This window comes from Geotrypetes seraphini, chromosome 1 (genome assembly GCF_902459505.1).
Source record: "Geotrypetes seraphini chromosome 1, aGeoSer1.1, whole genome shotgun sequence".
Classification (NCBI taxonomy): Eukaryota; Metazoa; Chordata; class Amphibia; order Gymnophiona; family Dermophiidae; genus Geotrypetes; species Geotrypetes seraphini.
Window position 1 is genome coordinate 145,669,146 of NC_047084.1, and position 26,714 is coordinate 145,695,859.

The following is a 26,714-nucleotide window of genomic DNA, read 5'->3' on the forward strand; positions in this document are numbered from 1 at the left end:
TCCTTTCACTCCTGGCATTCTGCCCAGCAGTGCAGGACAGGCACAAACTGTGGTGAGCATGGCCGCCAACTCTCCTCCTCTGCTTCTCGCTGTGGTTTCCTTCCTTTCGGCCTGCCAGCAAGGTATGAGGGCATTGCTCGTCTCTTTTGCCTTCTGTAAAGTGTCTCTCTTGAAGTCCTTAAAGGGCAGAGCAGGGATTTCAACGGAGGTGTGTGTGTGTGTGTGCGCAGATTAACTCTCATTAGTTCACCCAAGTGAGACGGATTCCAGGGCCTCGGGCTCCTGCACAATCTGCCCTTCTAGTTATTCAGGAACCTGCAGAAGGGATGGGGGTTGCTTCCTTGTTCAGACACAACTTTCTCTTTCCCTGTTTCCACCGTGAAGCGGTTAGAGATCTGTCAGGCTCTGCCATTTCCTGAGCAGCCCCTTTGGCAACAGAAATTCTCAAACAGACACAAGAGAAGCTCACATTCCAACTTCATTTCCCCCCCCAGTGAGAGGTTGTAAACTGAAAAAACACCATGAACATCTTCTCTCGCACCAAGCAGCATCATGGGGTAAAGACCTAGAACAATTGCTTTGGCCCACTACTTATGAGGAATTTAGGAAACGTCTGAAAACACACCTGTTCCTAAAGTATCTAGACAACTGATCCTCTCTTCTCTCTCCCCTCTATAGCGATTAACTTGTTCTATTGATCACTCTCTCCTCAAAAATGGATTTCCTTTCTTCCTCCCCTCTTAAAGTCAATCAATTTGTACCTTTGCTTAATCTTTGTAAACCACATAGAACTTCACGGTATTGCGGTATATAAGCTGTTGTTATTATTATTATTATTAAAATATGAAAATGCCACATCCCTTAAATCCTGGGGTTCCTCGGGGAAAGTTGGTGCTCTGGAATACCGTGTTTCCCCAAAAATAAGACAGTGTCATATTAATTTTAGGCCCAAAAAAGGCACTAGGTCTTACTTTCGGGGTATGTACATGATCATCTCTTCCTTCCTCTCCTTCACCCCAATTCTTCCTCTTTCCTTTCTCTCTTCCACATGTGCAGCATCTTTCTTCCCTTCCCTCCCATCCCTCGTGCAGCAGGACCCTTGAGCAAGCACTCCCCCCCGCCCGAGCACCCACCATGCAGCCGAATCCCCATCCTTCCATCCCTCCCATTGGAACCTTGCCGTGAGCCCTACTTAGCTCCCTAAGCAGCGTCAGCAGAGTGAATTCACGGGCTGGACAAGGCTGAAGCAGCCTGTTAAGAGTGCTGCCGGCCTGACACTGCTTAGGGAGCTTAGTAGGACTCGCGGCCAGGTTCCGATGGGAGGGAGGGAAGGATGAGGATTTGGCTGCGTGGCATGTGCAGGTGCTTGGGGGGGGAGGAGGGGGTGCTCTCTCAAGGGTCCTGCTGCACAAAGGATGGGAAGGAGGGAATGGAAACTGTCAGCTTATTTTCGGGGAAACACGATAGTGGCAATACAATTTTTTTTTATTTAAAATTTTTATAAAACGCCTATCTGCAATTCTTGGTGGTGTAATTTTACTCTGTCTCCTGATTATAGAGCGGTTACATTTCTTCAGATAAGTAGCAGCTAGTTACTGCGCTTGTATTAATACGAAATCTTGGTTACAATGTGCAGCTCCATGTGGGTCACTGACAGAAGCTCACATAGGGTGGACAAAGGGGGTGTCCTGTCTAGGCCGCACCGTACTGGAGCATTATGCCATACATATTACCTCTTTGTTGGGTCGCAGGGGTGGCGTAGCAAGGATAGGAGGTGCCCAGAGCGGTGGCTTCCCCCACGCCCTCCTCTCTGTCCCTCCCACTCCTTCCACGCCAACCCCCCCCGCACTTTCCGTGCCAAACCCCCTGCTCCTTCCATACCCCTATGCCACACTCACTCACTCCCATCCCACCACCAAACGCTTTTAAATCTTCACCAGCATGTGATTTCAGAGGGAACCAGGCTGGCACAAGAAGCAGACTAGAGTTGTTGCTCATGCTGGCCAAGGTTTTAAAGAGGGGTTGGGGAAGGGAGGGTGCGAGCATGGCATGGGGGGGGAGCGGAGATGCCCCCACCCCCCTTACTACACCACGGGTTGAAAGAGTAGAGGGGATGGGGCATAATGCCTTTTATTCCACATTTTCAGGTATAAAATATCTTCCTTGCATTTCATTTTATACTATTTTCTCTGCTTCCAGTTCTAGGCAGTTTCTCTTGTTGCCTAGAACTGGTATGGTCTGGCGGTATATAATCCGCTGCGTGCGCGAAAAACACTAGTGCACCTTAATAAAAGAAGCCCAGAATGTTCTCCAACACGGGCCCCACCCTGATCGGCAACGCATCCCCCCCATCGACGGAAAGTAAGACAAGCAAGCTGCTTCCTGTTTCCACCTGGGCGCATGGTGGGGTGGGCCAGGGGGCCCAGTGTACTTGTGTGCCTAGGGGCCCTCGACGAATTAATCCTGCCCTGTCCTTAACAGATGCAAACAAAAACTCTAATTCTGGGCCAGTGGCGTACCAATGGGGGGGAGGGGGGGTGGTCCGCCCCAAGTGCACGGCCCAAGGGGGTGCACAGCTGGCCACTCACCGGAGAATAGGCTGCCACCGGGGAAAGGCTGCCATTGCCGTCATCAGAAAGAAGCCGGTGCCGAGTTCTCCCTCCCTGCTTCTCTTCCTCGCGAGCTGACCAACTCTAGCCGTCCGACATCAATTCTGATGTCGGAGAGGACGTTCTGGGCCAGCCAATCGCTGCCTGGCTGGCCCCGAACGCCCTCTCCGATGTTAGAATTGACGGCAGGCAGCGAGAGTTGGTTGGCCCGCTGGAAAAGAAGCAGGGCGACTTGGCGCCGGCCTGTTTCCGATGGACAGTGGCAGCCTTTCCCCAGCGGTGGTGGCAGTAGTATGTTTCCCAATGGCAGTGGCATGGGGGAGGGCAGGGAGAAAGAAAGAAAGGGGGGGAGACAGGGAGCCAGAAAGAAAGAAAGAGGGGGGGGGGGACAGGGATCCAGAAAGAAAGAAAGGGGGCAGGGTGAAAGAAAGAAAAATATGGGGCATGGGGAGAGAGAGAGAAAGACAGACATAGAGAAAGAAAGAGGGCATGGAGAGAGAATGAAAGAAGGGGGAAGGGTGAAAGAAAGAAAGAAATGGGGCACAGAGAGAGAGAGAAAGACAGACATACAGAAAGAAAGGGGGCATGGAGAGAGAAAGAAAGAAGGGGACAGGATGAAACAAAGAAAAAGTTGGGGGAGGGAATGAGGTCTGGAGGAGAAGAAGCATACAGGAGGCTGAAAGAAGGGAAGAAATATTGGATGCACAGTCAGAAGAATAAAGTGCAACCAGAGACTGATGAAATTACCAAACAAAGGTAGGAAAAATGATTTTATTTTCAATTTAGTGATCAAAATGTGTCTGTTTTGAGAATTTATATATGCTGTCTATATTTTGCATTATGGGCCCCTTTTACTAAACCGCAATAGCAATTTTTAGCGCAGGGAGCCTATGAGCGGCGAGAGCAGCATGGGGCATTCAGCACAGCTCCATGTGCTAAAAAACGCTATCGTGATTTAGTAAAAAGGGAGGGGGTATATTTGTCTATTTTTGTATAGTTGTTACTGAGGTGACATTGCATAAAGTCATCTGCCTTGACCTCTTTGAAAACCCGCGGAATATAAATGATAATTAACATTTTCTCTGCGTACAGTGTGCTTTGCGTTTTTAAAATTTTATTGTTGGTAGATCATTTTGACTTGGCCATGAAGGTAAGGGGGAGGGAGGGATGGGAGCTGCTGAAAGACATTTAGTAATCCTTGCAGGCTTGACTGCAGGGAATTATTTTTGTAAAATCATGTTTTGATATGTGACTGGCATTATGTAGACTTTAATTTCTATGAATGAATAGAATGAAAATGATATAAAATTACTTGCTTGTTTTTATGTGCATGCGCTGAAGGAGAGAGAGTGGGCTGAGGACGCTGATGGGAAATGGGGAAGAGAGAGTGGGGAGAAGACGCTGATTTATAAATTGACAATTGTACAGAATATTGTTTCTTTTTATACTTTAATATAATAAGTTCAATATAAAACAATTCAAGGTTTGTGTGGATGGAATCAGGTGGTTTGTGGGGATGGAGACCGAGCTTACGGGGATTAATCCAATAAAATGGTATTTTCTTATTTCTCGTTATTTGTTTTATTTTTATTTGTTAATTTGTAAAGTGGTGATTGTTATATATCAGTTTTTTCAAATTTACATCTACTGTCTTTATATTTTGCACAGTATTAGAGGACATGTATTACTGTTTTTGTGGTGTTGTGGTGTTGCATTGTATGCAGAGTCTGGTTTCTTGGTAGTTCAGTTTAACTTTTGTCTACATATTTCTATTTTTAGTTTGTGATTATTCCACATTGGGCAAGGGTGTATCTGCCTGTGTGTATGAAAGGACTTTCTGATAGCATTGACTGTACAGGATCAATTGACTGCAGGATCTGGTTTGTTTAGTTTTACAATGTATGTGTTGGTGTTCTAGTGCTCACTGCAGTGTTTAAGATGCTGCCTTTTCCTAGGTACACTCTTGTTGTACGATATGTGGATTGTTACTAAAAATCATATTTTTCATATAGATAGGGTGGTGTCAAAAAATGATGGGCCTCGGGTGTCACATATGCTAGGTATGCCACTGTTCTGGGCTACTAGCCTTTTCAAGTAATTGAACACTGAAAAATGATTTAAAAATCAAAGCTAATCCACCACCCCTTTATTATTTCTAAAAGACAATAGACTCTTAAAGCCCTGGGGACAAATAACATTTTGAGTAAAAGTATCATCGTGGGAAATCCACGATTCCGTGGTACACATTAAACCTGGGTCTAAATCGGTTATCAAGTCCTTAATGATCTGCTGTTTATTGCAGACAGATCTGGCATCACAATAAAGGACTTTTTGAGTCGTCGTTATCTGGCAAAGTGGGCTTCAAAACTATTAAATTTCTAGGATAAATTATTTTCTTATGAAAAAGTTTTCTGTTACCCAAAATAGCATGGATTGTCTGACCCAGACAGGAACAATCTGTTAGGGTTAACTCTAGAGAATCTAGAGGAAGTAAGCCCACCGAATGTACGGTACTAACATTTGAACAGAGAAGCAACCAAACGACCCAGTATATGAAATCCATATTAAAACGGGTTAGGTAAATATAACAATGATAACAGGCAGGTAAAATGGACCAATGGCTAAGTACTACTATTTCCCAGGCTTACTCTTATATGTCCTTTAGGAAATTACTAAAAAAGGATCTATTTGATAAATTTATAAACTGATGTTCCAGAATACTCACAGGCAAATAGTATATTGATCTTAAAGCCAGAAGGTTCTCGAGGTTTTTCACTGTATTTTAGCAAATTGTATCTTATTTTACTGTATAATTTTAGAATTTTATAGCATAATTTCAGTATTTTTATTGTATAATTTTAGTACTATTTAGAGTACTGTATTTTTAATCATTGTTTGTATAAAGTTATTAACGTATGTAAACCGCCTAGAACTTTGCGGTAGGGCGGTATAAGAAATAAATAAATAATTATTATTATTAAAAGAGTGATCATCTCACTTAAAAAAAAAGAGCTCAAGAATTAGAGCCAGCAGAAAACAGCATAAATATATGATAAGATAATAAAATCGTATCATAAATCAATGCAGTGAAAGAGCATATCAGGCTGGGGAGTCCTAAACTCAGTCTTCAGAGAAACCTTACTTATTACTCAAAGGAAGGACATAGCAATAGTTAATTGGACGAAGTCCTACCGGAGTAGTCATTTGCAGTCGGATATCAAAGTTGCCATGCGAGGCAGTGTGCCGAATGGCAGCGCGCCCTTAGGCGCTGTGCTTGAAAGACAAGCCACAGCGTCTGGCGTGCCGAGGTGGGCGGAGCAAGGTCCCTCACCCTACCGGACTTCAGGGAAACAGCTGTAAAATACTTCTTCTAGTCTTCAAAATTCATCAATCTCATACCGCTCAAAATCAGGGGCAGGAAATTTCATGGCGACACCAGGAAGTATTTCTTCACCGAAAGAGTGGTTGATCATTGGAACGAGCTTCCGAAACAGGTAATCGAGGCCAACAGCGTGCCAGATTTTAAGAGTAAATGGGATGCCCAGTGGGATTCCTAAGAGGGTAGAGTTAAGAGTTGGGTCGTTAGGAGTGGGATCTCTAGGAAAGTAAACCTAGAGGGGTGGGTAAGTTGGATGGGCAGACTTGATAGGCTATAGCCCTTTTCTGCATTCATTTTCTATGTTTCTATACCCCCCTCTATCTGGATCGTCTGATCATCCCATAAAGTCTCTCTTGATTCCTTCACTCCTTTCAGCAGAATCTCCTGGTCATCCCAAACATTTAACAAATTACCTACGATAGAACACAATGCACTATATTTTCAGTTACAGGACCCTCCTTCTTAGGGTTGCCATGCCCCCCAGCCCCGCCCCAGACAGCATCCGCGCATGTGCGGATTCGACACAATGACGTGTGCACGTGATGTCACCGCGTTGCGTCTGAGTATACGCGAATGCCTTCTCCCCATGCAATTTTGACAGGAAGCTTTTCCAAAACCCAAGACAAAGTGCTGGGTTTTGAAAAGCCATCTGGACCCCTGGACATGTCTTCGAAAAGGAAGTCCGGATGGCTGGTAACCCTACTCCCTCTGTAATGCTTTGCCTTCTCATATACATAAGAACGTCAGACCAGTGGTCCATCCTGCCCAGCAGTCTGCTCACGCGGCGGCCCCTAGGTCAAGACCAGTGCTCCAAATGAGTCCAGTCTCACCAGTTTAGCATGAACTTGTCCAACTTTGCCTTGAAACCCCGGAAGGTGTTTTCCCCTATAACAGACTCCGGAAGAGCGTTCCAGTTTTCTACCACTCTCTGGGTGAAGAAGAATTTCCTTACGACATGAATCCTCTTTACATAAATTTAAAGTCACACTATAAAACTTCCTCTTTAATAATGCATACAACAAGCCTCTTTCCGGTGCAATAGGTGAGACATTCTAGAGCAGGGATCTCAAAGTCCCTCCTTGAGGGCCGCAATCCAGTCAGGTTTTCAGGATTTCCCCAATGAATATGCATTGAAAGCAGTACATGCACATAGATCTCATGCATATTCATTGGGGAAATCCTGAAAACCCGACCGGATTGCGGCCCTCAAGGAGGGACTTTGAGACCCCTGTTCTAGAGTGTAGGGTTATTTCTCTTTAGTCGCATGGTTGCAGAAGGAATCCACTCCGGATTTTTCACTCTGCCTCTATAGTGCTTCACTGATCAGTTTAGCGCCCTCTACAGTTAGTACCCAAGCACCGAATACATGTGAAGTAGAGGCACCTGTAGCAACAGGCTCAAACCAACTGTTCTGCTCATGAATTCAACCAACGGTAAAATGAAATGCCAACGCTGGCTTAAAATAAGCTGAGAAACCACTCCACCCCCTCCTCCCAAATGGAACATATCTAGAAATTCTCCCCAGCCCACAGGGGCTGACAGGTATCTAAGAAACAACTTGGAGAAGCATAAAGAGCTCAAACTGGTTGGGTGTCTAGGATGTCTCACCTACCTACTGGAAAAGAGCTTACCAGGGTAAGTACGTAATCTCCTTTACCATTCCACTTACATGACCTTCTCTCTTCCTTCAATCTTTTCTATCAATTACTGTAGCTTCTCGTCATTCTGACCTTTGCTCCCTTACCCCCTCTCTTTTCACATATTTTCTTCCCCCAATCATTATTTTTGTAAACCGTCTGATGTCTTCTTGGTATATCAAGCCAAAATAAAACTTGAAACTTTCTCTGTCTCGTGTTGTTTTTTTGTGGTTTTTTTTAAACTTTCCTTTTATAAAGATCGTTGCCATATTGCTGATTAAATGGGTAATAAATGCCATGAATAGATTACATTAGATTAGATTGTTGTGTGCAGGGCCAGTCTTGTCAGGGCTGGATTTCAACCATGGGCAACCATAGAAACTGAAGGATTGGGAGGGAAGGGGAGTGGTCTTTACCCCTCCATTATCCCTGTCAGATCTTTCACCCTCTGAGGGCCTTCCCTTGCCCTGCCCTGTAGCAGTGGCCCTTGTCCCACATGTGCACAGTTGGGCTATGTGGTTCCTCATCCGTTGCATGGGTTTTTTGGGCTGACAGGGGGCTAGATGCACAAAACACGATCGCTATGACCATGCGGGTCACTGAGGGCTGATTTTTGGGTCAATTTTGAAACAGCAACCAATATTTCAACAAGTTTGCATGCAAATGATTTGTGCAGAGGTTCACTGTAATCCCGTCTGATCAGTTGCTGTGAGAGCGACATTGACACATGCGCAGAGTCTATTTGGGGAAGCCCGAACAGCTGAGCGGCAGGGGAAGCCCCAAAGCAGCCTCCTGCCACTCAGCTGTTCAGGAATTTTTTTTTTTTTTAATGGCACAGATTTTGTGAGTCGCCCCCTCCCTGACGATGGTCCCCAAGATGACCTCCGGTAACAAAATAGAAGCAGGAGGGATGCCCATTCCCTCCTGCCACCGTGAATACCCCCCCTGCCGAACTGATCCCCACCACCACCAGGACACCCCACCCGAACCGACCCCTCCCGTTCCCCATGTTAACAAAAATTGGCAGGAGGGATGCCCACTCCCTCCTGCCACCATGAACACCCCACTTGCCGAACTGATCCCCCCTGAACCGACCCCTCCCATTCCCCACGTTAACAAAAATTGGCAGGAGGGATGCCCATTCCCTCCTGCCACCAGATGCCACTCAGCCCCCCTGATCCACCCCCCCAAACCTCCCCCATACCTCAAATCTGGATGATAACAGGAGGAATGCCCAGTCCCTCTTGCTCACAGGCCCATCAATCCAAAATGGCAGGCCTTCCCCTTCCTAGTGAATCCTGGGATGCATGGGGAGGGGCCTAAGGTCCTGATTGGCTCAGACACCCAAGGCCCTATGAAGGACTGTTAAGAAAAACCTACTATTTCCTAAATACTCCATCACTGTGCCCAATATCATGTTTCTATGCTTAATACATTCTCTGTGGATTATCTCTTTTTAAATTACATAGTTTTGATTAACATGTCATTTTGCCGCTGTCTATATTCAACAGTGATCTAAGTGCATGTATACATAGAAGCCCTCAAATCTGGTAGATTTTAACAGTCTTTTCTCTGCACTTTTGTTGTAGGTTATTATGCAAAAATGGTGGGACGTTCCAGAATAAAGCACAATATCACCCCCCCTGCAGTGAATGGGCCAGCAGAATTCGAGAGAGTATTTCGTGCACAGTAAGTTCAGGGAAATGGACATTAGTGAAGATAGGAATAGATGAGTTTGATGGACCAGATGAGTAAGCTTGGAATATCCTGTGAGACTAATTTAGGATCCATGGAGAGACGCTACTCTTAACCTACTCATTACTGTGTTTGCAAAGGTCTCTCCCCCCTGCCAAGAGTTAAATCTTTCAGTTGAAAGGTTATATTTACACCTACTGCAGTTATTTCTTGTTAATGTAACGCTCCTACAGAGACATACCGTAGCCAGACACCTAATTTTGGGTGGACTTGGACCCAAGTCAGTTGGGCAGATCTCTCCCTCTCCCGCCCAAACGATCCAGCTCTCGCCTCTGGCACTCCGGTGTCTCAGGTCATCCCTTACTCACCCAGGCAATCTGGCCCCCACCCCCGGCACTCTGGAGGTTTCAAGCTGCCCCTATTCTACCCGGGCAAGTTGCTCCTAATCCGCCCGGGTGAGTGCCCTCTGGTGTTCTGGTTTCTCAAGCCAACCACTGCATACCTTTTAGATTAGCCGATCTTTGCCGGTAGCGAACAACATGACTGATAAGTTTCAAGTTTCACGTTTATTAAAAGTCTGTTGTACACGCAATATCAAATACTTCAATGCGTATGACAATTTAAAATTGGGAGACAAAATAAAACAATTTGTAAACATAAACATACAATGTATGTACACAAGTAATTAGCGATACAAAAGGGAAGAAAGTATTTAGGGAAAAAATAACATCAGGAGGGGATGAAGAATGTTTTAAAAATATGGCTAAGCCCAAAAAGAGGATAGGGGAGGTTGTGACCTATACATAAGGTCTAGTTAAAATTAGGTATTTAAGCCTGGGATTAATGATAGATGAATTATCCTATCTATGACTCAAATCCGTCTTTAATGTGCATTTTAATGTGCTTTTGAATTTTTCTAATGAGGTTTCTCCACGTAGATAGATTGGTAAATTGTTCCAAAGCTGGGGTGCTAAGACAGCTTGTGCCAGCCCCACAACCTTCTTGCTGATGCAACTTCCTGTTTCCACATAGGTGGAGAATGGCGGAAGGCTGTGGGGCCTGTATGAGCAGCATGTATCAGTCGGCTCTCTAAGGCAGGAGAGATTTCAGGAGTTTTTAGCTGGTGAGGCTTTGGGATCCCCACCAGCCACATGTTGGGTGGGTCGAAGGCCAAAGTGGGTGTCCCTTGGCCCACCCAGGTAGGGTTACCAGATGTACGGATTTCCTCGGACATGTCCAGGGGTCTGGACAGCTTTTCAAAACCCGGCACTTTGTCTGGATTTTGAAAAGCCTCCTTAAATCGTGTCAGGCAGGGAGGAAGTCTGCGTGTGGGGGGCGGGGCTGGGGGGCGGGATTATGGTGTTACAGGGTGGGGATGAGTGGAACTGGGCGGGTCTGAGGGCGGGTCTAGGGGGTTCAGATTTTCCAATTGGAAAATCTGGCAAACCTAAACCCAGGCCCACCCATGGTATACCACTGCAAGTCCATGACAACACACGAATAGCCTTACTGGGTCAGACCAATGGTCCATCTAGCCCAGTATCTTCGCGGAGGCCAATCGAAGGCAGAAGTACCTGGCTAAAACACAATAGTAGCAGCATTCCATGCTACCTTCCCATGTCTGTCTCAACAGTAGACTATGAACTTTTCCTCCAGGAATTTGTCCAAACTTTTTTTAAAACCAGCTACATTAACTGCTCTTAGTACATCTTCTGGCAACACATTCCAGAGCTTAACTTTATTTATTTAAAACACTTATATTCCACAAATCGCAAACATCTCTGCGGATTACAAAAAAAAGCACAGAAATAAAATTATTCTGAATATCATCAGTGCATTTTTACTACACATAAAACAGCAAAAGCTTCCTGAAAGAAAAATTATTTGAGAGCTTTTCGAAAGGGAAGAAACAGGAATCTGACGCATTGCATCAGGAAGTGCATTCCACAGCCTAGGGCCCATGACACTGAAAACTCTCGAACAGTGCCGGTCCACAGAAATTTCCTGCCAGTCCACAGGGCTGGCACGTGTGGTTCACGCCAGTCCACAGTGCGATTGATACGGTGTTGTCTTCTCCCTCTTCCTCAGTGCTGAAGTGCACAAAGCAAGAGGCAGAGGCTCCTACTCGCGTCCTGCGCCTGAACCGGAAGCATTCTCTCTGACATCACAACGTCAGAGGGAAGGCTTCCAGATGAGGTGCGGGATGCGCGAGGAGCCGCTGGCCATGGCTTTGTGCACTACAGCACTGAGGAAGAGGGAGCCGGCCCGAAGATAACACCAGGGCGGCATGAAACGGCCAGGCGGGAACAGGCCAGAAGGCAAGGCACAGCATGGAGGGAGGGAGACAACAACGGTAGGGGGAATGATTTTATTTTTTTAATTTAGTCATATAGACAGGAAAATCGATCAATGAACCTTGAAAGCTGCTTATTCACTAACTCTTCTAAAATTTTGGTTACGAAAGGTATCTTGTCAACAGGTCTGTTGTTTAGGAATAGGAAGGAGAGAAACACAATAGACCCCATTTCAAATGGTAAAGACCCCTCTGATAGCACCTGAAATCTTAGAGAAAAGATATAAAGAAACGTTTATTGCTATAAGATCCTCGATACGTGTTGTGTGAGGATAAAAACTTGTACTGAAAAACCTTGCACTGCCACTACGGCGAATTGCAACCTGTGAACTGTATATTATGTACGTCAGCCTGTAACACAGTGGTCCCCAACCCTGTCCTGGAGGATCACCAGCCAGTCGGGTTTTCGGGATGAATATGCCACTGGACCTAGGTATGCACTCCAACATATGTGGATAATTCGTACTTGTATCATAGCCTGCAGCTGATCCACATTTCCCCAGAACCATTAAGGCCTGCATAATGTTGACTTGAAATCCATCATATATATTACAGTTTCAAAAAGAAATGGGGTGTTTAAAGAGCAGCATAAGTACGTGTTCTTTATCCAGCTACATAATCAACTAAACTTTTCTTGCAGACAAAACTGCGTGGAATTCTACCCACTGTTCTTGGTTTTTCTCTGGACGGCTGGTTCTTTTTTCAATCAAGGTATGTAACGTGGCTGCTTTGGAGAGGACAAGTAACTAGAAGAGTTAGCGAAGTTATATATTGAAGGAACTAGGGCCACTACTGGGCAGCCTTCAGTTGAGGACGGGCTGGGGAGGGCTTATATGGCTGGGATGGTTAAGATGGGCTGGAGTGAACGTTGACGGAGACTCCAGTAGACAGAACCTAAGCACACTATTGGGTAGAGCTCTGGATTTATGGCCCAGAAATATCTAAGAAAAAGGACCATATATGTATATATTTTTAAATTAAATTACAAAAAATTACTGGCATAGTGCAAGCAAGAGCATAGGTTATGGTAATATAGTTTACACAGGGATGACGGCAGGGCAATTGAAATGTTTCCAAATTTAGCAAAATACCGCCATTTGGTTATTAGGTAGTTTACATATTAGGGGTCATGTAACTCCTTTGTATTAAAAATTTTAATTGGTTGCCGATACAATATAGAATTAAGTTTAAGATGTTGATGCTTGACATGGTGACTGTTAACCGCGGCTAGCCACAGGTAGCCCGCCGAAACGGGGATGAAAATAAACCTGGTCGACGTGGGTACAGGGACAAGGCCATTCTCCGCCCCGTGGAGCTATCCGCTTTTGACCACCACCTCTGGCAACGTGTTCCAGAGCTAAACTATCCTATGAGCGTCGGAGCAGAGCAGAGCATTCAACACACCGGCCAGCGCTAAAAACCTCTTGCATGGTTTTGTAAAAGGGGGTTGGCTTCCAATTATAATGTGAACTGAATAGAACAATTGAAAACAAAATAAAGTGTCCAAAAGGTAAATTATAAAATTGTAAAGTGGACCACTTGTTGTGTATATAATGTGATTTAAATCAAGGGAGAAAAAGACCTCAAAATACCCCTTGAATGCAATCAATAAGTCACAAACTTTTCGGGGTTGGGTATCATCATTGGTCAAAAACCCTTGAATATATATTTTTATTTTTAATTGAATTTTAATCTTTTTTAATACTTTCGTAATAAATTCTTAAATAAATAATGTGATTGTAAATCAATTTTTACTATTTCTTCGTTCTCATTGATGAGCGTTAAATGACCAGCAAGTGTATATTTCCAATTTATATCATTTTCTTCTGGCTAAATGAAAAAACTGTGAAAGCACTTATCTTAATCACCCGACGGAGGCCCAGTCCGTTTCGCACCAAAGGGCTTCTTCAAGGGTAATAATAGGGCTTATAAGTTTGCCAGTTGGATTTCAATGTTGCTCATCGTTATAGAACTGCCACTCATTCTGACTGCATGCATTATTTATTTAAGAATTTATTACGAAAGTATTAAAAAAGATTAAAATTCAATTAAAAATAAAAATATATATTCAAGGGTTTTTGACCAATGATGATACCCAACCCCGAAAAGTTTGTGACTTATTGATTGCATTCAAGGGGTATTTTGAGGTCTTTTTTCCCTTGATTTAAATCACATTATATACACAACAAGTGGTCCACTTTACAATTTTCCAATTATAATGTGCCACAAAAAACGTTTGCTCCGTTTAGTGTGCCAGAGCTAAAAATGTTTTGAGAGATCTAGCAGAACAAGTATCAGATGGATCCCCAAAAAGTAGATCTATTTATAGGCCAGACTCTTAGCAGCTAGATAATTTAGCTTTATGTCAATATCTGCAATTTTCAGTATAACAATATAATGCAGGGTTTCTCAGCCCAGTCCTTTGTAAATATTTATTAAATTTTCAAACTACTATAGTGCAAACAAACAATTTCAATATACAGTAAAACCTTGGATTGCAAGTGACTTGCAAGACAAGCAAAACATTTTATTAAATTTTAACTTGATATACAAGCCAGGTCTTGCAATACAAGTACTTACAGTATATACACATCACAACTGAGCCGATGGTTCTTCTCTCTCTGACACTACAAGAGTGTCGTGACTGTTCTAAATGAGCAAAGTCTTGCATTACGAGTACATACAGTATACAGAACACGCGTCATATCATAACAACTGAGCCGATGGTGGTTCTCACTCTCTTTCTCTGACGCTGCAGGAGGGTAGTGACTGTTCTAAACCAGCAAGGTCTTACACTACAAACACGTATAGTATTTTGCATTAATGTTTTTGGGTTGTGGAACGAATCGTCTGAGTTTCCATTACAGTGGTACCTTGGTTTACGAGTGTACCGGTTTGCGAGTGTTTTGCAAGACGAGCAAAACATTCGCAAAATCGGCGCCTTGGAAACCGAGCGCGCTTTGATTTGCGAGCGCCCCCCCCCGCGAACCGGCACCCTCCCCCCGCGATCCGTACCCCCTGCCACCATCGGGCATCCCCCCGCCGCCATCGGGCACCCCCCTGCCGCAACCTGAGGTCCCCCCAACCCACCCGAACTTTGCTGTAGCCTCTGCAGCGGTACCGGCACCAGCATGTCCTGTGCGTGGTGCCGGTGCCTGAAGATCTGCTTCCTGTGCTGGGCCTTGAGCATGTGCGCATGCTCAAGGCCTGAGAGTTCACGTCGAACGTGAACTCTCACGTCGAACGTGAACTCTCAAGGCCCAGCATAGGAAGCAGATCTTCAGGCACCGGCACCACGCACAGGACATGCTGGTGCCGGTGCCGCTGTGGAGGCTACAGAAAAGTAAGAAGAGGGTTCGGGTGGGTTGGGAGGACCTCAGGTCGCGGTAGGGGGGGGTGCCCGATGGCGGCGGGGGGGGTACCCGATGGCGGCAGGGGGGGTGCCCGATGGCGGCAGGGGGTTGTGGATCGTAGGGGGCCTTCAGGGGGAGCAATGCCGGTTCTCGTGGGGGAGGAGCAGCGCTGCTGGCCTCGGGGGGGGGGGGAACCTATCAAAGCGAGTTTCCATTATTTCTTATGGGGAAATTCGCTTTGATATACGAGTGCTTTGGATTACAAGCATGCTTCCGGAACGAATTATACTCGCAAACCAAGGTATGACTGTACATAAGTTTACACGAAATGCACATTAAATTTATAGACATTAATAGACCATGAATACCTCCCTCTTACTACCCTCTTCCTAACCCCTGATCCTACCTAACCCTTTCTTGGAAACGATCTCTGTTCTAACTTTGTAATCCTCCCTCCACAACTTTTTTTGTAATCTGCTTTGAACCGAAAGGTAATGGCGGAATAGAAATCTGTAATGTAATGTAATTAATGTACAATTATTTCCCCCCCCACCCCCCCACCAAAAAATCAGAAAAAGTACATACCTACAGGAAAACCTCCATATATTCCCCGAATGAAATTCCAATGCAAAACCCTCCCCCCTCCCACCCATCCTGGATGTATATGCTTAAGGGTCGATTAAATAAAATCAATTATCATTCCTTACAGAACTTAGTCAATGGTTCCCAAACATCCATAAATTTCTTATACCATCCCTGTTGTACGGCCATGGAACGTTCCATTTTAAAAGTATAACAGAGAGATTCCCACCAGAAATGTAATTTAATCTATCCCAGTTCTTCCAATTCCTCAAAATGAGTTGTATGGCAACCCATGTCATTATATAGAGAAGTTTGTTATTTTGGGAAGAAATTTGGCTTTTAGCCCTTATTAACGTACCAAATAGGATGGTATCATTCGTCAATGCCACTGGGTTTTCTAATACTTTGTTCACTTGATCCCAAATGGATCTCCAAAATTTAAGTATCGAGGGACGATAAAATAGTAAATGATCCAAAGTCCCAGCTTCAAGATGACAATGCCAGCATCTATTAGATTTTGAACTATCTAATTTCTGTAAACGAACTGGGGTCCAAAATAATCTATGTAATAAAAAAAAACCCCATGTTTGTCTCATAGATGCCGACGCCGTACATCTCATCCTCCAAGTCCAAATTCGTGGCCATTGAGACGCAGTAATCTGATGCTTGATCTCAATGCTCCCAGTCCTTGGGGGAACCCTAAGCCAGTCTGGTTTTCAAGATATCTACAATGAATACGCATGAGAGATATTTGCCTGCACTAGCTCCAATGTATGCAAATATATCTCATGCATATTCATTGAGGATATCTTGAAAATCAGATTGGCTTGGGATTCCCAAGGGATGCATTGAGAAACTCTGGAATAACACCTTCTTTAAATGTCTCATGAACCTTTTAATATTGTGACTGTCCCTTATCCAAACAACTTAAATTAGAGTCCACATTCTCAAATTTTTGAACTACAGAATGTGAATAGTCCAAAGTTTGTTTCATTGATTCTCTAAGAAACCCTTCAACTCTAGTGATACCTAACCACAAATCTTTAAAGGTAATATCTTGTTTTTCCACTGCTTGTGGTTGCTCATCTACTACACTTGTAAAATCAAGTGATTTGGGTATTTCAGTGAAAACCAATTTATTCGTCTGAGTAGATGGTACCACAACATCAGTAGAAATAGTGGGGGTTACATTCCCACTAACACCAGATATTGGATGAAGAGGGGGTGTCCTTTCGAGGGGGCTCAATGATGCTCCAGACACGGGAGAGTTTAAATCAGTTAAAGTTGATGCTGGGATTTCCATAGTAGGAATGATTAGGATTCATATGAATTCAACCCATTTCTTTGATTTCCTTTAAAAAATTATAGTAAAAAATGGTAATGTGTCTCTCCAGATTGTGGGCTTAAAAAGGATTGTTTTGTTGTGTATTGTATCATATAAGTATTCATTTTGTGAAACCGTTTTCTTTGATATCATCTGATATTATTAAATGTATTAAATTTATAAATAAAAAAATATTGTGACTGTCCCTTTGTGACATCCCATGATCACTTGCACAATAAAGTGGTCCAGCAGGTCTGACAATTGCTCACCAGCTTTTCTTCTTCTTTTTTTTTTTTCCAGAACTAGCCGCCATCATTGGTTTGTGTTACATGTATGCCCGTCACGTGTACTTCCGTGGCTATGTAGATTCTGCAAAAGGCAGGTAAGGCTTTGCCTTGCGTTGATTTCTTTACTCTTCCCTTTCGGTTAAGTTGCTTTCTAAACTTCAACTACTTCAGAACACGGCTGCTAAACTTTTATTTCATTTGATAAAATTTAATAGAGTTTCACCTGTCTTGATTTCGCTTCATTGGCTCCACACTTTCTTATAAAATTAGCTTGTATTGTGTTTAAGATGCTTAATGGTCTCTCTGACCGCCCCACAACTACAGTGAGCGTTAAAAAAAACCTGAGGAAGGTGCAGTGGCGTACCTAGCATATGTGACACCCGGGGCCCATCATTTTTTGACCCCCCCCATCTGTATGAAAAACATGATTTTTAGTAACAAGCCACACGTCACACATGAGTACCTAGGAAAAGGCAGCATCTTACATACTGCAGTGAGCAGTACATCAATAAACCCATTGTAAAACTAAACAAGCTAAACAAGTACAGATCAATCCTACATGGTCAATCCTAACAGAAAACCATGTCTTTCGAACACACAGAGCACAGTATGTAATCGCCTAGTATGTAATCACAAATTAACTCCTCCCCCTTTTACAAAACTGTAGTGTGGTTTTTAGCCACTGTGGTAACAGCTCAGATGCCAATGCTAAAAAATGCTCTACAGTTTTGTAAATGGGGAAATAGAATAAAAATACGTAGACAAAGGTTAAACTGAAGCACCAAGAAGCTGGACTCTGCATACAATGCAACATCACAGAAACAACGATGCATCTCCCCTAAAGCAAAAAATATATAAATAAATAGAATTTTATTTCTACCTTGTCTTCTCTGGTTTCTGCTTTCCTCATCTTTTTGTTACTCTCTTCCTTTCATCCACTGTCTACCCTCTCTCTGTCCCTTCTATATGGCATCTTCTCTCTTTCTATTCTCGTTCTAGAAACTTTATGCATCCCCCTATCATTTCTCCCTTCAGCCCCATTAGTCTGGCATCCATCTTCCTCCCTTCCCTCCTCCAATGGTCTGGCATCTCTCTTCTCCTCTTCTTCCCTTTCCTTTCCCACACCCACATGGTCTGGCATTTCACTCTCTCCTCTCCCTTCCCCCCACTTCCATCAGCATCTGTCCCCTTTCTCTCCCTCCAACCCAATTCCATGCAGTATCCGTCCCCCTTATGTCTCTTTCCCTGCAATTCCATCAGCATCTGCCCCTTTCTCTCCCTCCACCATGCTTCCATACCACCCTGACCCTCGTTCTCACCCTTCACCATGATTCCATACCACCCTGACCCCCCTTTGTCACCCTCCACACCTTTCTATACCACCCTGACCCCCTTTGTCACCCTTCACCATGATTCCATACCACCCTGACCCCCCTTTGTCACCCTTCAGCATTATTCCATACCACCGACCCCCCTTTGTCACCCTTCACCATGATTTCATACCACCCTGACCTCCCCTTTGTCACCCTTCACCATGATTCCATACCACCCTGACCCCTTTGTCACCCTCCATACCCTTCTATACCACCCTGACCCCCTTTGTCACCCTTCACCATGATTCTATACGACCCTGACCCCCCTTTGTCACCCTTCACCATGATTCCATACTACCCTGACCCCCCTTTGTCATCCTCCACACCCTTCCATACCACCCTGACCCCCTTTCTCACCCTCCACACCCTTCCATTCCACCCTGACCTCCTTTCACCACCCTACTATGCTTCTTTCTTTCTCCATCCCAAAGGTCCCACGATGACTGCTTCTGCTCCGGATGGAAGAGATAAGTGACGTTGGAGGGGGCTGGGCCGGCAGACGCAGTTAGTTGTGGCAAGATCCCGTGATGACTGCAGCTGCCGGTCCACCCCCCCTCGACTTCACTTACCTCTTCCGGAACAGAGGCGGTAGACGGCGCAGCCATCGCGGGACCTTCGTTCACTTCAGCGCAGCTACCGACTCTGCTCTAAATATGGCAGCTGCGCTGAGGTGCCGTTTGGAACAGGGCGAGAGGTTCCGGATCCGGCCGGCTGTGCACCCACTTGGACCGTGCACCCGGGGTGGACCGCCCCCCCCCTTGGTATGCCACTGGGAAGGTGTCCTCCAATGTTCAACATTGGGAGCTCCATCTGAAGATTGATTACATCTCTAAATATCGCTCATGTGTGCTTACCGGATGGGTATTACTCCAGTTCATAATTGTCTCATGCCTCATTGGGTCACATGCCTTGGTCCTGTCCCCACATTCTTCAGTTTTGGCTGCGCTTAGGACAATATACCATTTCTTTATGGGGCCGACGGTGGACTCCAGCACCGCGAGCATTTTTTGGATACTTCAACATAACAACCCCTAAGCCCAAAGGACTGACAGTTTTTGTGGCTGGAGTGATGATCCTTGGCAAGAAGGCCATTTTGACTAACCGGTTGTCCAGTGATCTGCCGTCTTATAGCCAATGGAGATCGTTGATGATTGTACAGGCCTCTCTAGAACGCAGGCACTTTGGAGATCTCGACACGAGACCTGGCCGTCGCATCTGTCAGATTTGGGAACATTTTTGGATAGATCTTACTCCTCATGCAAGAAGCAGATTAATGAACTTTTGACTGTGTTTTTGCTTTATGTGCTCTTGAAATGCTTTTTATACACAGGGATGGGGAGGGGGGGAGGCTGATGGGGGGAAGGGTCTGTATTGTGCACATATTTGAGAATATTGCTGTATTTTCTTGTTTCCATTGCTTGCACATGTTTGAAATTTTAATAAAACACATTTAAACATAAGATTCTTAATGGTTCTACACAGAGGATCTAGAATCAGAAAACAATATTAAATATTGAACTAAGGCCAGTACTGGGCAGACTTGCACGGTCTGTGTCTGTGTATGGCCATTTGGGGGAGGATGGGCTGGGGAGGGCTTCAATGGCTGGGAGGATTTAGATGGGATGGAGTAGGTTTTAACGGAGATTTCGGCAGTAGGAATCCAAGCACAGTACCGGATAGAGCTTTGGATTCTTGCCCAGAAATAGCTAAGAAGAAAAAATGAAAAAATTTAAATTGAATCAGGTTGGGCAGACTGGATGGACCATTCGGGTCTTTATCTGCCGTCATCTACTATGTTACTACCCCACAATACCTGCTGGGTCTGCTTACTTTTCCTTTACCATGCAGCATTTCAGGATCTAGAGACCCATTTCTTTGAATTTTTCCATCTTCTCAGAGATTAAGTGCAAACAAATATTGAAGAACTCTGTTCTTTATCACACCATAGTCTTGACTTTTTCTGCCCTTTGAGCTTCGATCATCTCTTTCTTGCCTTTCTTTTCAAAAGACCTTAGAAAATTATTTATTTAGAAGATTCTTTTGATTAATCATCTGCTGTTGTTTTATAGATCATTTTTCCTGTCTTTTCCTTTTTTTTCTCTCTTTTAGTTTGAGTTTCTTTGTTATACGATTTGAACCACTGAACTTATTATTTCTATAGTGCTGAAAAGGCGTATGCAGTGCTGTACATTTTAACATACAATAGACAGTCCCTGCTCAGAAGAGCTTGCAATCTAATTTAGACAGGACATTTCAGGGGTGGGGAGGTTATAGTGGGTCTATGATTCTGACAGCAATGAGTGGGAGTTAAGAGTTGAAAGCGGTTCCAGAAAAAATAGGCCTTTAGCTTGGATTTGAACACTGCCAGGGATGGAGCACGACGTATTGATTCAGGCGGCCTGTTCCAGGCATACGGTGCTGCAAGAAAGAAGGGACGGAGTCTGGAGTTGGCAGTGGAAGAGAAGGGTACAGATAAGGAGGAGCATCGGGGGAGATAAGTGAAGAGAGATATTGGGGGGCTTCAGAGCGAATGCACTTGTAAGTCAGCAAGAGGAGTTTAAACTGTATTTGGAAATGGACGAGGAGCCAATGAAGACAGACAGGGAGGAGGATAATGTTATTCACAGAAATAGAGAAAGACTGTGTACTTAATATCACCTGTATTAATGGTCATAGCGCACTGTCCCCCAGATTCTATAAATGGTGCCCAAACACTAGATTTTGGAACTCTTTGCTTACAGCCCTTTCTTCTCTTTGGAAGTGTGGTGTGAAGTCTTTGATGCCTTTTCTGCAATCTCCTACTCCAGTCGGGTATACTGCTTTTTTCAACGGGCAATACTCATGGGGGAAAAAGACTACACTTCTCCCTCCATATTCGCTGTGATAGGGGATTAACAGAACCGCAAATAACTTTTTCATGTTATTCACGGTTTCCTATTAAAAACCATTGTGAATATGGTGAAACCATGAATAACATGGTGGGAGACCTGGCCTGCACTAGAAGGAGAGGGAAAACACGGTGAAGAAAGCGCTGGGAACCGGCGATTTTTTTCTGTAAATGCTTGGAATCAGCGATTTTTCTATGAAAGCTGACGCAAGCTAAAAACTGTGAATAATCGAAACCACGATTGCTGAAACCGCGAATACGGAGGGAGAAGTGTATTCTTCTCTTATGGATGGTCCTGCAGGGCCCTTCAATTCACCAGTGGAGACAGCATATGACTACTCTTCTGAAAATGGAGTGCAAGCAGATCTGGAATTTGGACTTTCCATCCAGGAAGAAGTTTACACGCATATGGTGTGCGTTTTGGAATTCCTTTTCTCCGGCTGTGAGAAGTAGACTTTTTTTTTTGTCTCCTTAGTTAAGTCTTCTTTTTCCTTTTGATGGCAGCTGAGTTTTAATGACAAAAAATGTAAGGTTATGCACCTTGGTAGTGGAAACCCCTGCAGAATTTACACCCTGAATGGTGAGACCTTAACAAGAACTGTTGCAGAACGGGACCTGAGAGTAATCATTAGTGAAGATATGAAGACTGCCAAAATGCTGGGTTGCATCCGTAGAAGTTTTGTCAGCCGAAAGCCCGAAGTTGTAATGCCGCTATAAAGGTCCATGGTGAGACCTCATCTGGAATATTGTGTTCAATTTTGGAGGCCACATTATCACAAGGATGTGCTGAGAATGGAGTCGGTTCAGCGAATGGCCACTAGGATGGTCTCAGGACTCAAGAATCTCTCATATGAAGAACATCTAGATAAGTTGCAGCTATGCTCTCTTGAGGAACGCAGAGAGAGGGGAGACATGATAGAGATGTTCAAATATGTTACTGACCGTATTGAGATGGAAGAAGACATCTTTTTCCTTACAGGACCTACGATAACAAGAGGGCTTCCGTTAAAAGTCAAGGGTGGGAGATTTCATGGTGACATTAGGAAGTATTTCTTCACCGAAAGGGTGGCTGATCGTTGGAATGATCTTCTACTTCAGGTATTGAGGCCGGCAACATGCTCGATTTTAAGAAAAGATGGGATAAACATGTGGGTTCAATTCGAGGAAGTGCTTAGGGGGGAGGGTTCTTGTGTAGGCAGACTTGTTGGGCCGAAGGCCCTTTTTTCTGCCGTCATATTCTATGTTTCTATGGTTTGGTTGGGTTGGGGTTGGTTTCATTACAAAATGTTTGAGCCAGTGTGCTGCTTCTCGTGGTGATCTGATTGCTTGTATCACTGATTGCTGCGGTTCTTGCGCTCAGTAAAAATGATTTTCACATAAATGGTGCCCAAATGTACGCATGCAAAATTGTGGGTGACGGGACTAAATCGCGCAAGACAACGGCGCGCCGACAACTGAGCGCAATCAAATGAGCGCAAGGTTGACGGCGCGCCAAAGAAAAGCACTATTTTAAAGGGCTCCGACGGGGTGTGTGGGGGGAACCCCCCCACTTTACTTAACAGACATTGCGCTAGCATTGTGGGGGGTTTGGGGGGTTGTAACCCCCCACATTATACTTAAAATTGAACTTTTTCCCTAAAAAACAGGCATAAAGTTCGGTTTCAAGTCTAATGAGGGGGGTTACAACCCCCCAAACCCCCCACAACGCCAGCGCGATGTCTGTTAAGTAAAATAGGGGGGTTCCCCACCAACACCCCCCGTCGGAACCCTTTAAAATAGTGCTTTTCTTTGGCGCGCCGCCAACCTTGCGCTCAGTTGTCGGCGCGATTTTGTCTTTGAACCAAATTCTGTGCTCTTCTGAGATGCGTGTACAACGAGCCAATCAGTGCCAATAGTTGGGTGGTAACACTCAATTATTGGCATTAATTGACAACAATTTGGATTAGCCCTTAGTGAGGCACACATGCAATTCTATAAAGATCCGTGCACAAGTGTTATATAGCACGTAACTCAAAAGGGGAGGGTTGGGGGCATTCTCTAAAGAGGCGTGCATTATTACTGAATACCGGGCATCCGTGCCTAACTTACATGCCAGGATTTACACCAGGTTTCAGTTGGTGTAAATCCTCGCGTTCAAAGGTTAGCATGGAGACTGGATCTATGCGCTATTCTATAAATGGCGTGCAAATTGGAGCACTATTAATACTACTTCTGCTATTAATTATTTCTATAGCGCTGCCAGATGCACTCAGTGTTGTACAGTCACAAAGAGTAAGAAAACAGTCCCTCTCGTTCTCCCTACCTTGGAGAGGGTGAACAGCCTGTCTTTATCTACTAAGTCTATTCCATTCAGTACCTTGAATGATTCGATCATGTCCCCTCTCAGTCTCCTCTTTTCAAGGGAAAAGAGGCACAGTTTCTCTAATCTCTCACTGTACGGCAACTCCTCCAGCCCCCTTAACCATTTTAGTTGCTCTTCTCTGGAGCCTTTTGAGTAGTACCATGTCCTTCTTCATGTACGGCAATCAGTGCAGGGACTGAGCTTGCGGGGACGGGGTGGGCACCGAGCTTACGGGGCAGGGACAGGGACTGAGCTCGTGGGACTGGGGACAAGTTTTTTCCCTGTGTCATTCTCTAATATCAGGTAGGCCCAGGGGGGCCTACTTAGGCCCTCAGGGAAGTTAGGGGTTGGGGCTCATTCAGAGCGGGAGGAGAGGGCCTTTGATTCCCGTGGGCTAGGGGGAGAGGGATGTTTTGGAGTCTCAGTTAGGGCGCTGGTCTTTGACCAAAGGGCCGCTGCGTGAGCGGACTGCTGGGCACAATGGACCACTGGTCTGACCCAGCAGCGGCAATTTTTATGAGACCGTGAAGGGATTGAGGGGCTTTAAAGGTCAGCTGGGGGCTGCATAACTTGTGGGATCTGGCTAAATATTGGCCAGGATCTACAGAGGGTCCAGGAGCCATCCCCGCCAAATTTAGTCCCTAAAATTCAGGGCCAGTGGCTGAACATTGCCTGGCACTAAATATCGGGGGCTAATCTGGCTGGCGAAGCTAAGCGTTTAAAAAAAAAAATGCCGACCGCCACCGGCTGAATATCGGGGGGGTGGGTGGGGATGGAGGTTAACTATAAGCCTCGTCATGTCCGAGATAAATTTTGAAGCCACTCCCGCTGAATATTGGGCCTGTTGTGTTCTAAGCGCGAAGCTTTGGGATAAAATAAAACAGGTATATTATGGTGAGATGAGACTGAATAAGTACCGTATTTGCCGGCGTATAAGACGACTGGGCGTATAAGACGACCCCCCAACTTTTACAGTTAAAATATAGAGTTTGTTATATACTCGCCATATAAGACGACCCCTTCTTCCGCACACCTTCTGCACAACAAATAAAACTTAAAAGAACATCAGAATTTATTTCAACAATTTTAATTAATTCACTAAAGCTGAATAGAACAATAAACCCATGGGAGCTGCCATGCTATTTGTTTTCTAAACTGTTAACCAAACTGAAACCGTCAACGATAGAAGGAAGATAACACATAGAGGGAGAGAGCAAGTGGCGGGCAAGTCCCTAGCAAGTTTGCTGGCATGACAGTTTCCCTTTAAAAGCCTTCAAAAGCCTCCTGTTCGCCCCCGCAACTTCCTTAAGGGCTAGACTCCACACACGGCCGCATGTGCGAGAGACGTAGTCAAGAGAAAAGGGGTGGGGCCAGAGCGCCGCTGCTTCCCGCTGCGCAGGATGAAGGAGCTGGCACCCTTGTCACACTGATGTCCCGCCATGGCCCCGCTGATGTCCCGGCAGGTTTACTAGTACCGTAAGCACCGTAAGGAGGTAAGGAAGGAGATGTTAGGGCATGTAAAGTAAGGGCCTGTAAACAGTACCCGGCGTATAAGACGACCCCCGACTTTGGGGAGGATTTTAAGGTACTGAAAAGTCGTCTTATACGCCGGCAAATACGGTAGTTGCTTTTATTGAATTTTGTGGCGATCCTCAATGTATCCCAGGTGACTAGAATACGTTCCCGTTAGCGCTCCGAGGGGTGTGTGGGGGGGGAGAACCCCCCCCCACTACACTTAGTTGTGCTCGCGCTTCTGTTGTGGTGGGAACCCCCCCAGTACACTGAAACCCCCCGTTCTCCTTCCCTTTTTCGGTGTTCGGGAGTTTTCAGAGTAGTGAGGGGTTGCCCCCCCCCTCCCAACGGGAGCACAAGTACTTGTAAGTGTGGTTGGGGGTTCCCCCTACATACCCCCCTCAGAGCGTAAACGGGAATGGCGGAAGCGGCGGCACGGATGGGTCCTGCGCGCACATGTCGCCGCGGGATTGTCGGCGTGCACTTTTGACTGGTCACCGTGATCTTTAGGAAGGAGACTTCCACACTTAACGGGACAAAAATATCCTGCTTGTTGATGCTTCCTGCCTGCGGGAAGTTCTCTTCATAGTTGGTGACAGTAGCTTATGAAAGAAGGAGAGTTGCAACTGTCTTAAGAGCATGACACGGGATCTCAATAGCCCTGTCCCATTTCTGCCTTAACCTCACAAGCCTCGAACATGTATGATTTGAAAGTGTTTGGAGTTTTGTGCAAATAAAAGACAGAGCTCGCAGGTATGGGACAGGGACAGAGCTCATGGGGACAGGGGGATACCAGAGCATAAGAATCCTTTAATATGTGCCATATTTTCAGAAAAGGCCGAAGAGGATCATCGCTGTTTAATAAGGAAGTGTTTCTCTGTGTTCTTTCCACAGGCTTCCAGGTTTCTACTCAAGCTTGGCGGCTCTGTTTTGTTTGATGATCCTGGGTACAGCCGGCATTACTAATCGTGCTCTTGATGAATACTTGGATTTTGACCTGCTGGAGAAAATACGCCAATTGTTCTAAGGACAAAAGCTCATCCCCCCAAACCCCCCCCAATTAAGAATAAACATTGAATAAGAACACAAGAAGAGCCTTACTGGGTCGGACCAATGGTCCATCAAGCCCAGTAGCCCGTTCTCATGGTGGCAAATCCAGGTCCCTAGTACCTGGCCAAAACCCAAGGATTAGCAATATTCCATACAGAATCCCAAAGAATAGCAAGATTCTGGAATCCCAAAGAGCAACAAGATTCTAGAACCCTAAGGAGTAGCAACATTCCATGCTACCGATCCAGGGCAAGCAGTGATCGGACTGTTCACGGCAGACTTCTCTGCCCTCCTCCCAGGCTACGTTGGCATACACAGTACATTCTTGCATT

The 26,714-nt window shown here is 45.1% G+C and overlaps 1 protein-coding gene across 1 annotated transcript; it reads left to right on the forward strand.

Annotated features, from left to right (window-relative positions):
* On the forward strand, nucleotides 1-26,413 carry MGST2 (microsomal glutathione S-transferase 2). The gene is made up of 5 exons (XM_033929259.1): nucleotides 1-122; nucleotides 9,215-9,314; nucleotides 12,314-12,384; nucleotides 17,233-17,314; nucleotides 26,227-26,413. Exons 1-5 carry the CDS (start codon nucleotides 59-61, stop codon nucleotides 26,357-26,359), a joined length of 450 nt encoding a protein of 149 aa, XP_033785150.1. The 5' UTR covers nucleotides 1-58; the 3' UTR covers nucleotides 26,360-26,413.
* The last annotated feature ends 301 nt before the right edge of the window (nucleotides 26,414-26,714 follow it).